This window comes from Drosophila grimshawi, unplaced genomic scaffold (assembly GCF_018153295.1).
Source record: "Drosophila grimshawi isolate 15287-2541.00 unplaced genomic scaffold, ASM1815329v1 contig_1377, whole genome shotgun sequence".
Classification (NCBI taxonomy): Eukaryota; Metazoa; Arthropoda; class Insecta; order Diptera; family Drosophilidae; genus Drosophila; species Drosophila grimshawi.
The window spans coordinates 8,668,092-8,683,693 of record NW_025062900.1 but is presented as its reverse complement, the minus strand read 5'-3'; the positions used below and the strand labels follow the sequence as shown (position 1 = coordinate 8,683,693).

Genomic DNA, 15,602 nt, shown 5'->3' with positions numbered 1-15,602 from the left:
GCAAATTCTTGTTTGAAATGCAAATGAATATAGAATAATGGACCTAAATAAAGCACATCAAATAAAATTCAAATTCAAAAACAAAACATGTGACGAAATCGACAAGAATTGCAGAAATACTCACGATTTGCATAACTTGTTTCGACTTGATGAAATTCGTAATATGTTTACAAGAACAACGTAGTTAAAAGTGATCGACTTGAATATATCCTCTAGTTAGCTCCGAAAAGAAAAAAAATGTGGGTATACAACTAAAGAGAGAGCCGTTTTTGAAGTAACTCAACTAAAAGATACCCTTTAGCCAGCATTCTTTAGAGATATATATTAAATACTTCAGACATACATATATATGTATATATTAAATACTAAAAAGCATGCTCCTGAATGCGTTCAGTTTTATTTAGTGGACTCTTCAATATTTTGTTTAAAGCAGATAAAAAATCGATTTGAGAATTTTCGCATTAGATGAGGAACAAACTTCCCTGTCGTGAGCAGACCAGAGGGAATCAGCACTCAAATGAATACATTCTAAATGCAGATGAGAACTTGATGCTAACAGTCCGCGAGGAAGAAGCACCACAAAAGAGAAGGCGAACAAGATGCCAATAACAAAGAGAATTAACACTTGTTTGTCATTTTACTTTCATTTGGGATCTGTTTTGATTCGCTTGAGTGACGCAAAACGCGATATTAAACATAATTCAGAATTGTATTGAAGGAAAGTAAAGTCATATACAGTTTGGCATCTCAATTTTGAAATAAGTAAGTTGCGAAAGTAACTTGTTGATTAACATATCCATTACTAATCCATAAGTAATGAGAAACCGAAACTTTGCACAGGCTCTTAATAACTGTTAAGAAATGGAAGTATGCAAGAGCTAAGTGGAAAGTGAACTCATTTGGGGAGAGTTAAATATGTATGTAAATGTTATTTTGCGGAAACCATAATTGATTACCTTGTGGTGCAACATTAATATAAACATAATGAGAGAGAGAGAGAGATTTTAAGGATTAAACATAACTGTATATTTAGCTTGCAAGTGCTTTTAATGCAATTGTTTGTAATTAGGCTTTTCTTTGTCATAAAATATAATTCATTTGCAGCAATTAGGAAAGGCAACAGGAAATGCATTAAAGTTAATGCATTTATTAACTTAGACGGGCGAACATAAAATATGCAATTAGTGTAAAATTACAAAAGAAATAAAGACAAAGTGCTTATTATGCAAAAGCCATTATTGAGGCTTACAAAAAAATTGCATCTCTTAGAAAATACTTTATAGGCATGCCAATGTTGCTTGTTTTTACGATCTTATAACTACATTTTAAGATCATGCATAATATCATGTGCAACATTACTTAATAAACCTAATGAAAGGCGTTGAGCCCTGAACATATAATTGTTTATAGTTAATAGTAGTTAATTTGCTTGCATAAATGAAGCACCTTATGGCGTGCTTCTAATGCAGTTGGCTATAAAATTAATAAAGCTTTTATTTGACAGCAAATGCAATCAATTTGCATTTACAATGGGCAGCAATCAGGCAAAACAACAGCAGCAGCAACAACAACAACAGCATTATTAAAGTTAAAGCTTTTATTGAGTTACACAGGCGAACACGAAATAAGCAATTAGCGTAAACCGACAAAAGAACGTAGTCGTCACTGCTGTGTTCAACTTTTGCTTTTTGTTGCCATCGCGCGTGTCGCGTTCAAAACAAAAATAAAAACAAAAACAAAAACAAACAGTTGAAAGTCGCAGCAACAGCGCTAGCAGAAGCTTCGTGACGTCACAGCGGCGCCAAGTTTCAGTCAGCGCTGAGCGAACGACAACGTCGACGTCGACGTCGTCAGCGACAGCGACGTTAGCAGCAGTATCCAATAGCGCCCCAAAATAAGAAGTCGAATTTCATTCCTTTCGTTCAAATTCGTTTGCTACGCTCACGAGAGCGGACGTGTGCACGCGAAAAAATCAGATACAAAAGCCAAAAGCCAAAAGCGCAAAAAAACAAAACAAAATAAACGCAAACTGTAAAACAAACAGCAACAAAATATTCAAAAATTTCGTTGTCTTGCCTGTTTTGTTATTATTACAATTGTTATTGTTGTAGTTGCTTGTGTTTCGTTTGCATCGAAGAATTACAGCTTAACAAATTACACGAAAATTACTCAATGTGGCCGGACTTGAACAAGTTAAATAAATAACTAAAATATTCAAATTGTAACAATCTAAAGTGCATAATTACGAGTGTCCAAAATGGTGAAAAACAATAACAATCTGGAGGCAGATGTGAAAACGATTGCCAACGGACACCCGCTCCAAAATGGCAATGGTACCGCTGTTGGAGTGGCAGCGACCACACCACAAGCTGCCCCAAACGGTTGGCGTGAAGCCATTTGGAATACTTGGGATGCATTCGCTGATGTCGCGTGGTTCATCATCTGCTGCTTAGGTTATATATTTCAGGTAAGATATAACATTTGAACTATTCAATGTCAAATATAGAGCTTAGAAAATTAACATCTATATAATATTATTTGCACACCAAAGCAGGGCCTTTGTTTACAACTATTTAACATATTCGAATTGTTTTATTGTTTGCATTTATATATTTCCGTATGCCTAACGAGTTAATTGTTTGATTAGTTGACCCAAAATCTTCGATTTGAAAATGCGTATAACCAAAAAAGAAATAATACTTAAAGGCTTTGTGTAAGGCCATTTTCAAAGACCAATTTTTCGTAAATCAATAATAATTGAAGTTAGATATTACTGCATTTCTATATAGATTACAATCATATTTTCATATATTCCCTTCCTATTTCCTAAATTAAAACTCTTTTTTATTAAAAAGATAATTATAAATATTTAGTTTGTGTTAGTAAAATGAGTTTACAGAGAATTGAAATTATAAGTGTTCTAAATTCACATTAAGCGAGTCAGAAGAGACTCCTGGTTACTTCATAATTTATTAATGCTTTAAGTAGTTTATGGAATAATTCTAAATTTACAGTATTTTTCTTGTCCTGCAGTGGAAAAAGAAACTGCAATATTTAATCAAGCTTTTTTTTGATGGAATTGATAAAAATATTTGTTGAAAAAGTTAAGGAGACGTATTTTCGGGAAAAGGACAATTACATTAAGCTGCTATGCAAGAGATTCACTTGATAAATGTAATAAAATCATTTGCAAAACTCGTTTCGATCAACTTATTTTAACTCCCTGTTGTCGTAAGTAGTGCCCTTGCTCTTGGCTGCTCTTGGCTGCTCTTGTCAATACAACTCTTCGCAGTTTATCACTATGTCTGCAATTTCATCTACGTTTTGTGGTTACCATCGTCGTGCATATACAATTAAAGACACGCGCACTTTCGATCTTCATCCATTATTCGTTATACATACTTATCGGCATCTGCAGATTGGCCAATTATACAGTTTAGTTTTATTAATTTTAACGATTCGCTTATATGATTAAGTAGACTGTTTTATTTCTTATAAGAAAACAAATTCTTAGCTAAGCAAATCTGTGATTTGATATGACTACACTTAATTTGCATGAAATTTTATTGTAGAATCAACTTAATGCCGCCAAAGTTATTTTATTAACAGTGCTTTATCACAAAAAAAAAACATTAATCATCACAAGCATTGTCAATTCGGTTTTTTGTACAAATTAAAAAAATCCCCCATTGTAGATTGGACTACGAACAGACATTTAGACATTTACGGACTCTAAACGCTTTTAAGATTATAAAAATAAGAGACGTCAAAATGGCTGTAAAGAAAAAAGTTGCTTAATTGATGTAAAGTGCCCGATTGAAATTTATGGCTAGTTAACAAAGAATTTCGATATAAGGCTTTAAGGGAAATATTTGCTATTTACTTTTTTTTTCTGTGGTCAGCGAAATTAACATGCTTTGCTTTATAAACAAATTGCGCAGCATTACATAAAAGGCAACAATTTTGTATGTTTTTTTGTTGTTGTTGTTATTGTTGTTGGGCCACATAATTATATTAATTTCACTTTGGCAACCAAGATAAAATTAAAAACCTTTTTAGTTTGCGGCATTGCTCGGCTTTGTTATGTGTATGTGTTTGCTTGTGTGTATGTGTGTGTGTGTGGAGATATAAGCATTAAGTATAGCATGTGTATCATGTATTTGCCTGGGTCTTATTACGCATGAGTGCCATTAAATTGCCGAGGTAACTCTCTTTGCCTGAATGCTTAACTAGCGGCAATGATGCCAACTGCATAGAGTCAGACAGATAGATAGGGGGAGGGGAGTTGCGTGGGTCGCTTGGAGGCGTTGCCCATTGAAAAATGTTGACATTTGCATGCTGAATGCAATATCAACGAGTCATGCGCGATCCAAAACCAATTTGCATATATATTTGCTTGCTAGATTCATGCGAGACGCGCCACCGATGACTGGCAAGTTGTTGTTGTTGTTGTTATTGTTGGTGTTGAATGATGTTGTCTGCTGCACTTGCATATTGATTGATAGTGCTAGTTATGGACTTTGGCTGCATCTCAATCCGACCCGATATTAACCTGAATTATGTCGTTGAATTTCCAATTCTGATTTGTTGGCAATGCAAAACAAAAGACTTAGGCAACAAACTTGAGAGCGTAGCCGCTTGCCGCTCCTAGAATTGTCGCTCAGGCTCATGTAATACAACATTGGGAAGCAATAACAACAAAAAAAAAAGATTGAATAAATACCAAACAAACATAGGCCCAACCACAACACGTTGACAGTAACGCTTGCCTCGCTGTCGGCGTCGCTGCTGCGTTTTGGCTTGTTGACCCAGTTCAACTTTTGCATTTTGCCGGCTTTGCAGCCGCGCTTTGAAGCCTGTTTTTATTAGCTTGGCTAGTTGTGGGTTCGGCTGTTGCTGTTGTTGCTGTTGTTGCCACTGCGGCTGCCGCTGTGGCAACAAACAAAACATCAACAATACCAACAAGACACACATATTTTTCGCGGGCAACCTGCCCGTTTGGACGCCAGTATATGAGTATGTGTGAAACAGAAGAAAAATAAAAGAAGTAAACGCAATTGAAATCGAAAGTGTTGGTCAAACAACAACCACAAAAGTCGTATAACTACTGCTTGGTATTGCATATGTGCGCTTTTGTTTGAAGTCGTCGATGGTGGATGGTGGATGGAGGTTATTTGAAGCGCAGGCTCACTACCCATAACGGCCTTGGCTCACTTGTTTGGATTATCTTTCATGCAAAGTGGTTTAGGACAGCGTGTCACTCAAGGGTTGTAAATGGGTTGTAAATTTTAGATGAAGTGATTTATATGTCTTACGCATTAGGCTCAATTTTACAACAAAATAAGATAAAAATATAATAAATAAAATGTCGAAATCTGCTTAGTTAAAATTGTATAAATATATTCTATTCCAATCCAATTTCGAAATATGGAAATATGAAGCATTAAATCTGGTTCAATATCATAACTGGTTCAACAGATATATTATGAATATATACTTAAATATTTTATTTTTATTTTATGAGCAATTCCGTAATTATTAGATTTCTTGAGTTAGCTTGTTGAACGAATTTTGAATAATATTGCGATACAAAAACTATACAAACGTATAAGCATAAGTATAAAAACATATTCGTTATCATATGCAGTGTGTCATTAGTCTTTATATCAATTTCAAACATCACATCATATCCGCTCAGTGATCGCCTCCATTTGCAAAACAATCTGCAGCAAATATCGGCATTGCAACTATGACGCAGCACAGAATTTGATTGCCAGATTTATGAGCGCGTCTAGCCATACATCACATGCGGTGGGTACACTGGAAAAAAGTAATTACAATTGTGTAAGTGTTAATTTTTGCATGGTTATAAATGAAATTAGATTTTGAAGGCCGCTTACCAAGCGGCCGACCAACAACAATAACAAGAAAAATGAAGACGAACTCATTGACCAGTTCTGCCAGAGAGTTAAGATTTTGAAACAGACATGGCATTTTCTATGATGAGGCCTCAAAGTGCAACGAAACTACAAAGCAAAGCAAACTAAATACGTGTCGTGTCTAGAGCGACGCATGCGTTGTTAAACTTATAAATCTGGTTTAAATAAAACACGAGTTATTCAAATTTAATGTCATTGAAATTGAACAAATATTTCTTCTTTTTTTTAAATTTTAATAAGTGAGTTAATCTTTCTGTCAAAGTGTTTGGCACTAATTTAATCAGATTGAAATGAATAGCATTGAAAACTATAAAGATTTTATCATTGCGAACTATGATAAATTGGTGATTATTATTTGAGAATCTAACGATTTAAATGGGGTCTGCAAAATATATAAGTCTAAATATTAGTACACTGGGCTTACATCAACTTTAAGACTTTTATTCTTATTCATTTTGTTCTTCAGCTCGCAGCTCACTTATTTTATCAGGTTCAATTATTTTTCATTGTGCATAGCTTTTCATATATTTATATATGTACATATATATTTAATCATTTTGTAAAGAAGGTCATCATAGTTGTGAGTAGAGTAAGAAAAGACGAGTGTAGCAGCAAATTGAAAATTGCAACAGTTCAACGCATTGCAAGTTCGTGCCTTAAGTCTTTCGTATACAAGCAACTCAATGAAAAGCGCTCAACACTTCACACTCAAATTATGCTTCTTATAGACAAGTTAAAACCGTGCCAATTACGGCTAGCTATCGATTCGAGTGGCTTAATGTTGAGTCGAGTCGAGTCGAGTTGTGGCGTCAAGCTTGGAGCTAAACGATCGCTGCAACGTCGTTTGTATAGTGTTGTTGGGCAAGACACTTGTATTGGCGTTGGTTTGCTATCTGGCCGGCTTGGTGGCTTGCCCCGCCGGCTGGCAGTTTCACTTTCAGCTAGCTGGCTTAGAATTCACCTGGTCCGACGTTGCCGTATTCATTTAGATTTTAAATTTTCGCAATTCTCCTGAATGGACGGAGCAAACAAGTTTTGGCTTTGCCGCCGTCTACCACTAGCTTTGCTCAAGCACAACAGCAACAACAACAACACACATTTGACCACTCGCCTCCTGCACTGCAGCAAATGTCGCCTTTAGAAGTTAACATTTAGAAAAACTTCCATGATTCAAATTTGTTTGCGGTTTTAATGCAGTGTTTACTTCGTTTCCATCTTCCTTTTGAATTTGCATAATTACGCAAGATTCGTAGCTCCATATGCTGATTGCCAGCAATTTCAAGCGATTTAAAACAATCATAATGCACAGTTAGAAAGATTGACTAATTTGTAAAGTTGTGTTTAAATGTTGATCCAAGACGACACTACCGTAATTAACAGCTAATGTTAATGAGAAGTTGTTGGATCTGCGTTGACTGTCTTGTAAGTGGTAAAGTGGTTATTCATATGTAAAATCAAACAAAGTTCCCTTAGCAAGAAATACACTGGGAAAATATAATCAGTTAAGGAAACTTAAACATGCTAAATACAAAAACAAAAAAACAAGTCTTAAATGTTAATAAAACAAGTCTTGTTCATTTCTTGCTTTCATTTTCTAAAGTTACACAGTCTTATATGATTTTACAAAAGTTCCGCCTACCTTTAAATTCGACCTTCCAAGAAAATTAATGTTGATGTGTGAAAATCATAACGCTCTACTTACCAGTCACATCTGTATCATATCTCAGCATTGTTTGGAACTAGCTTGATGCATTTAAGCCTTTGGAATTTTTTTGGTTTACAAAGGTCACTGCGTTCACCTTGACAATCAAACGAACAATCTATCAAACCATTAACCACCCATAAAAATCCCAAAACCCTAGACAAGTTCCATGCTGACGAAGCAGGTTTTTCGCTTTTACAAACGATACATTGTGAAAAACGAATATTTTTTCCTGTTTGTTTATTTTTTTGTCAAATGACAAGGCATATATAACCCCACTATATTAGACTTAGATAGATGCCACTTAAATATGGCCAGTCATGATCGAAGTTTATTACCTATTGAACTGACAGAATAAGCAACCGATTTGCTTTGTAGAATTGACTTCCGTGGTATTGAAGTTTATTCAGAAGTTTTTTTTTTTTTGGCATAAGCTTGAAAACTGAAATACAAAATACTCGAGTTAAAATGGATTGGGTTTTGGCATTTGGCATACATTTAATGTGATGAGTCATAACAGGAGTCTTGTAAATATGAAGAACAAGACAATCTTATGACGTAATGCGCATCAGTCAAATATTTAATTTATTCTCAGGTAATTCATTAATTATAATAATTCACTTCCTGTCCTTGTTAATGTAACAGAGAAGGGAGAGGTGATTAACACAAAAATTGCATGTTCAATTATGTGACACAATGTCTGTCAACAAGGCAACAAGTGAAAGAAGCAACTCATCATTATTAATATCATTATCATCTTCAGGCACCTGCAGACATGTTATCTTTTCAAAAGTTTCCGTATTATTTATGAGTTTTTCTTGGGCTAACTTCGTAGCATAGCAAGTTAAAATGCTTTGCTCGAAATGTATGGACGTGAAAGATACCCTTTACCAAGCTTTAATGAAAATTGCTATGGTTACATAGGAAATTAAGCTTAATGCATCAAGCAAAAATAATATCGCTGACGTAAGTTTGCAATATATATACAAACTACTTTAAAATTTTTCGATAGCCTTTGCACCCACTATTTTTTGAATACAGGGCAGAACAGTCAGGTTTGTGCCACATTCATTGTTAATGTCAAAATAATTGGACACGCTTGCCAGTGTTGGGCCTAAAGCAGAAGCTGATGTTGCACCCCAACACACAGATCCAAATTCCACCGGCTTCAAGCCGAAGCGTCGCGTGTGGCACGAAAATTTATGAGCCGCCTCCGGTGGCAAGCGAAATGAAAAGTGCTACTATGTTATGCTGAGTTTTTTTTTTTTAATTTTGTTTTTGGGATACTGCAGTTGCCGTTGTTTTTGTTGTTGGCATTGTTATATTTGTTCCCTCCCGAAGAATGTTAAATGTTATGTTAATGTTGTTGCCCACGCCTTTTGTTTTCTTTGTGTGTGACTTGGCCGACGTGCGAGCCATAAATGTTGACAGCTTATTGACGCTAAATCAACAAGCGACCAAAGAGTTGAAATACTTAACAGAGTCACACATATTTCAAGTATTTGCACGGGCAGAGGCGTCAAAATCGACGTTTATTGACACACTACCGTCAATTTGCATTATCTCCGCTTTGTTTGCCCATTTATGTTGTAGTTTGTCGGCATTTGTTTTATTTCTTTGGAAAATAACAAATTTGCATATGCCACATATATTTGTATATGCAGTAATATTGTTTGCCTGTGTTGGCAAACACTCGCTGGAAAAATGCAAAGAATGTATCGATTGAAAACAAAAGACTTAGGCAACGAACTTGAAGTAATTGAGATTTGACAAAGGTTCAACAGATTTCTATAAGGAAATCATGAAAATGTATTATGAGAGATTGAGAGCTATTAACTAAGTTATATATAAAAAACTAAACTAAATCCTTTAGCACTTTCACACCGCCTTAATGCCAGTTCTAAGACAATCAATAAGATATCAATAATGTAAATGAATGTTTTCAAGAGATATAAAATTTATAGTTATAATTAGTTTACCGCATTTCCTGTATAATTATCAACACGTTTTCCACTCTCGTTTCTTTCTCTTCCTGCAGGACCTTTATTACATTACCTTTGGCTATCCCGAAAAGGAACTCAGCACTGACATTGCACTAATCACTGGCGGCGGCAATGGATTGGGTCGTCTGCTGGCCGAAAGACTCGGCAAAATGGGCACCAAAGTCGTCATCTGGGACATTAACAAACAGGGTAAGACAATTGAAAGAGAAAGAGAGACAGCAACAGCCACTAATGTATGTAATTTTCTCAATCAATCAGGCATTGCGGAAACCATTGAGATCGTGGAAGCGGCGGGTGGCTATTGCAAGGGCTATGTTGTGGATATATCAAAGAAAGAAGAGGTCTACAAAGCGGCCGATGTCATCAGAGACGAAGTCGGTGATGTAAGTAAATAAAAAAAAGTGTAAATAGAAAAGGGAAATTCACTTGTGGAGTTTCGTGCATCAATTGAAGCATTAAACTGTACTAATTGCTGTTCACAGTTGAGCGCCTAAAATAGTCGTCTATGTTTAGCTACGTAATTATTTGTTGAGGGGCGATTTAATGGCCAGAACCCTTTATCAGAACACATGTAGGCCCAACACTCTCATCCAGATACGCCCCTAAGCTACACTTTTATACATATACTTATGTCATAAATTTTGTCCGCCGGCACGTCGAGTCTCACATTAATATGCATGAGCGCATCTTCAGCCTTGAGAAACGATAAAAAGAGAGACATCAACAGAAAGATAGAAAGAGAGAGGACGGGTCTTCAAACTGGTTGCCACTTGCAGTGCATCTGGTGATTAATTTTAATGTGGAGCGAAGCAACTGCTACCATATAGACGAACTTTTACCTGTTTCCTGCCCCGTCTCTCTCTGGCTGGCTGCCGCATTCAAATTAGTCGCACGAAGCACGAGGTGTTGCAGTGCCAGCTTGTTGCACACGCATTAAAAGTGCATAAAAATCGCAGGCACTAATTTTGACTGCCTCGAACGCTTCTTGTCCCACACATGCATACATAAATCTTACAATTCTCGCATGCTGGCCAAGGCGATAAGGTTGCAGCATTCCGCCACAAATCGTGTCATGGCATTCATTATCACACAGCAAATGCAACTGTGAATACTGACCGCCAACAGTTAACGGCTGACTGCTGCCAACTGAGTGCAGTTGCTAATGTGATTAGCACAGTTTTGCCAAAGTGTCGAAAGTCCGGCAAGCGCATCAAATAAAGTCATTCACAATACTTTTCGTCACCCTTTACTTGATTTTGACACACAATGTGTTATGCAATGTTGAATATCTATTGTATCACTAATGATGTAAAGCTGCGATTCTTTTGATTTGTCTGTCTCAATTTATATACCCAAAATATATCTTATAGCTGACTTTGTTAACCCTCTACTGTGCATGATCATCTTTTGACTACTTGTGCTCTTCTATATATATGAAGATAATATATAAGCACTTAATATCAAACAAATCTTTAATATCTTGGAACAATTTAACTTTTAAATATGTGATTATTTTTTGATACTTGCTATTATTATTTTGTCAGACACTTGAACTTTGTATGAACTTATTAATATTCTAATTATAATGGGTTCAAAGCCAAACTATAATTATACAAAATGAAATTTATTGTTCTATACAAATTCATACCCGAAAATTATCCACAATTTTGGTCAGTTAAGTGTTCCAAAGTTGATATAAACTAGTATTTAATAGGGGGCCAAAAATATTTTACGCTTGGCCAGCGGCTATTTCGAAATGAAATATTAACGCTCTGACAAGTTCAACAACAACACAAAAAAAAATATATATATATAGTATTTCCCATTGTTTAAAGCTAAATGAAAATGCAAAAAAAAAAAATATATATATATATACGACAAGCAAAATACAATCTTTAGAGCCAGCTGTTTGACTATTAAAGAAAAAATAGAAAAAAAACAATAATGGGAGAAAAAATAAACGCGAACAGTTTGAACGAATTATATAATGACACAGCTGAACACAAAGCGAACGGTCAGAGAACAGCAAACAAAATGAAAACAAAGGGAAAACATATTTGGAATAAAGTGGAATGCTGTTTTTATTGGATGTATTGCAGGGTAACATACCCTGCTATTAGAATATAATAATACTCTAAATAATATTTGAATTATTAACTGAAATACACAAGTTTCCATAAACCATTTTAAGTCGCATAAGATTGAATAATATAGGCACATAATACCCGTATTTGGCAACATTTTTATGTTAATAGGGTAGGAGGAGGGAGTAAGAGATGAGACTAAAACATTTATGTTTGTGATACGTTATGTAAATGCCGCTATTGTTGTTATTGTTTATATAGTAATATTTACTACTCTTTTTGTTGTTGTTGTTGTCACCGTCTGCTCTCTGAAATATTACGATTAATATTTTTAATAGCTGCTTTGCCAGTAGCCGTGTTTATTTTTGTTATTATTGTTGTTGTTTATTTAATGCACGCCTCGTTAAATGTTTTGTTTGTTTTTTTGCTCGCTAGTAGAAATCGCGCATACGCAATGTGTGACCCGCCATCCGACCGCTTGCCCCCGTCAGCGTTGCACTTGAACTCATTGTGGCCTGAATTTGTTGTACGTACTTGTTGTGGCTGTTGTTGTTGTGGCTATGATAGCTACTTCATGTTGCTTTTAATTTATTTTTGTAATGAAATGTTGCACTTGTTGTTAACTTGGTTAACTAGCAACAGCAGACACAGCTCAAGCGACGCTTACAATTGTTGAAATCACATTTTTAACTTTCAAGCATTTTACATTATTTGCAATTAGACCTTGACTTGCCACACTCTTTTTACTGATTTAAAGCTATTTAACAACAAAAGCAATTCATCTTTTCTGGGCTACCTGGATGTGTTTAAGACTCTCGAGTTAAAAATATATGCATCGCAAAAGAGCTAAAGTCGAGGCACCGCCCGGCTGCTGTAGTCAATCGATTAGTCAAAACGAGTTAAGAATATAATTTTGATGTTAGTAGAACGCCAGTTATGCAATTTCCTCAACATGTAAATTTGCGCAAAATCCAATAAATTGCTGCAATTCTGTGGCAGCTGTTCTCAAAAAAGAAAAAAAAAACAGAAGCCAAAAAACTGCTTATGGTTTCTCGTAAAATAAAAACTTGATTTTTGGTTATTTATTTTTGTTGTTGTTTGTTTTGTGCTTATCTTTTGCAGGTTACGTTGCTGATCAATAATGCTGGTGTTGTGTCTGGGCTGCACCTGTTGGAAACGCCAGACCATCTCATCGAGCGCTCATTCCATGTGAATGTTATGGCACACTTTTGGGTTAGTTGAACTTGCACACACACACAAATAAATATATATATATGTATATATATATATCTAAATACATTTGCTAAAATTACCTGTTTTCATTGCACAGACCGCAAAAGCGTTTCTGCCCAAAATGATTGAGAAAGAACGAGGACACATCGCAACGATAGCCTCACTGGCTGGCCATGTTGGCATTAGCAAATTGGTTGATTACTGCGCCAGCAAATTTGCAGCGGTTAGTATTTTGCAGCGGGGCATTGCACCTCCCTCTGTCTTGCACGCTCTACCCTTTCTGTTACACACTGTATGCAAATAACAGTGGCAGAGTAAATGTATCTTACTTACATGCAACATACTTGCATACTATAATAATTACAGGTTGGCTTTGACGAGGCACTGCGTCTGGAGCTGGAAGTCCTCGGACACACGAACATTCATACCACCTGCATTTGTCCGTTCTTCATTCAGGCGACGGGCATGTTTGACGATGTGAATGCCAGGTGAGTTGAGCAGCGCCACTGAGAGCGATTAGGGGCGTTACCCATGTGGTAATATACTGACAGTTTAACTGTTCACACAGATGGGTGCCCACATTGAATCCCAACGATGTGGCCGATCGCGTCATCTCATCCATTAGGAAGAACGAGAAACTTGCAGTCATTCCCGGTTTCATTAAGTTCCTGCTGTCCTTCAAGTGGTGAGTAAACCCTTCTAAATATCTTTATAATTGCCCACAAATTAGCTAAATGACCACATTCTCTCCTGAGACTCGCTTGTTGGGCAGTGATTGGGATTGGTACTGCATGCAAAATCTGCCCGATTGACTACAAATTTTCTTAAACAGCAAATGCTGCTGTTGTCTGCCCAGTGCTATAAGGTATTGATATTCATAATCGATTAGGTTTTGACAGAATTATGGCTGGAATGCTTGAAAGCGTCCACAAGTGGTTTTCTTATGGTAGTATTTTTACCTGCATGCCAATAAAAAATCATGTTTACAGAGTTAAAGCTGAGGAACATTTTGCCTTTTATTTTGACTAATACTTGCTGTGGAAACTATATAATATACTCATCCGACCCGGTCGGCTTAGATACATGTGCCGCCTGCAGCAAACTGGAATATTTATGACAAGTATTCATCTTCATAGATGAAACAAGTAAGAATACTGTAGTCGAGTGAGCTCGACACGACTTACCCTGAACCCAGGCAGTGTAAAGAAAACGTGACAAACATTTATACTAATACAGTCCAAGTATTTAGTTATTATTTCTTGCACACTCTCAAATAATATATATATTTAACTAGAAGAATAGAAGCAACCCCAAAAATGCAAATTAAAACTTATTGCCAAATAAATTATATATGGCAATGACAATAGCATTTCCCTCACTCGCTCGGATTGTGAATTATTAACCATTTGGTAATCACAGCCGCATGGAAGATTCTCTTTCAATGCTCATGCCTAATGGTCTTGCTTTAATGTGTTTCACGTTAATAATGCATAACATTTACCTTTAACGCTTACCTATTTGATTTTTTTTTCTTTTCGCAGGACTTTCCCTTGGGGTTGTGTGGGCGGTTTGTTGCGTCGCCTGGTGCCCGATGCCTCGCCCCATAGTCTGCCCAGTAGCAGTGTCAGCTGCAACGCCAAACACAAGACCAGCAACAATAACAACAACAACGAGATGAAGGTAAACAGCAGCATCATTCCCAACACCACCACCACCACCGTTGCGAATATTGCCGAACTGGATGCTCAGTTGAACAGCGCCAGCATTACGGCCATGCCGGCCAAATCACCCTCGATGCTCATCCAGCGGACACCCTCATTGGGGGAACGGGTGCTATGAGGAGTGCCGCTACTCCTGCTCCACCTCCTTTTTGGAGTTTTACGAGTGAAGTGTGTGTAATTGAATTTGTGTTTTTGGCATTCGTTTACATTAAATTTATGTTTGTTTTTTTTTGTTTCAAAATATTTTTGGGTCAGGCAACCATCAGCGATAGCCTTTTTCTGTTGTTTTGGTTGTATTCGTTGTCACAAAAAAAAAAAGAAGCAATTTAATAATTTTAAGCTACGAGTCTAGTGATATTACATTTAGTTATGTTGTGCCCAGAGCGGCCCTCGAATACGATTAGTTCTTTAAATGCTGATTCGTACTTTTGTACACAAAGAGAGAGAGACAGAGAGAGAGAGGGAGAAGAGAGGGAGAGCGTGAGAGATGGAGAGTCAGGCGCAGTCAGGTCTTGAATGCATTTGTTTTTGGTTATAGTTTTTAAAGAAGAAAAAATAACCCCTCTGTTAATTGTAATTGTAAAATTAGTTAATGATTTATCGTTATGTAGGGCATTGTTGCCTATTTTCTATTTTAGCATAGGCCGCGTGATTTCTCCAATCGACTTTTGCCGTAGTTAAACTTTATGCATAACAACAATAATAATCTTTTCATACAAGAAATCTATATATATTTTTTCTTAAATACTACTAGCTAGCATTATTTTAATATTAACTCAACTAATACTAAGTTAGCCGGCGAACAAAAACACGTTCAAAAGTTACCACATTTCTTAGCTAATACCATTTTGTGCACATCGAGTATTTAGTAAATGCGATTATGCAATTTATTTATAAAATACATTTATAAAAAATAATAA

At 36.1% G+C, this 15,602-nt stretch overlaps 1 protein-coding gene across 1 annotated transcript; it reads left to right on the top strand.

The window, feature by feature from the left end:
* The first annotated feature begins 1,954 nt into the window (after positions 1 to 1,954).
* On the top strand, positions 1,955 to 15,559 carry LOC6562764 (estradiol 17-beta-dehydrogenase 11). Its single transcript, XM_001988721.3, has 8 exons — positions 1,955 to 2,467; positions 9,680 to 9,833; positions 9,903 to 10,027; positions 12,851 to 12,961; positions 13,059 to 13,184; positions 13,328 to 13,449; positions 13,530 to 13,646; positions 14,503 to 15,559. The coding sequence occupies exons 1-8, from the start codon at positions 2,258 to 2,260 to the stop codon at positions 14,798 to 14,800; spliced, it is 1,263 nt and encodes a 420-aa protein (XP_001988757.1). The 5' UTR covers positions 1,955 to 2,257; the 3' UTR covers positions 14,801 to 15,559.
* Positions 15,560 to 15,602: the final 43 nt, after the last annotated feature.

Bases quoted from the DNA above. Each gene is read 5' to 3' on its own strand.
- LOC6562764 (XM_001988721.3), top strand. From the start codon at position 2,258: ATGGTGAAAAACAATAACAATCTGGAGGCAGATGTGAAAACGATTGCC. The intron at 10,028-12,850 runs GTAAGTAAATAA...TATCTTTTGCAG, and splicing joins TCAGAGACGAAGTCGGTGAT to GTTACGTTGCTGATCAATAA. The intron at 13,185-13,327 runs GTTAGTATTTTG...TAATAATTACAG, and splicing joins GCGCCAGCAAATTTGCAGCG to GTTGGCTTTGACGAGGCACT.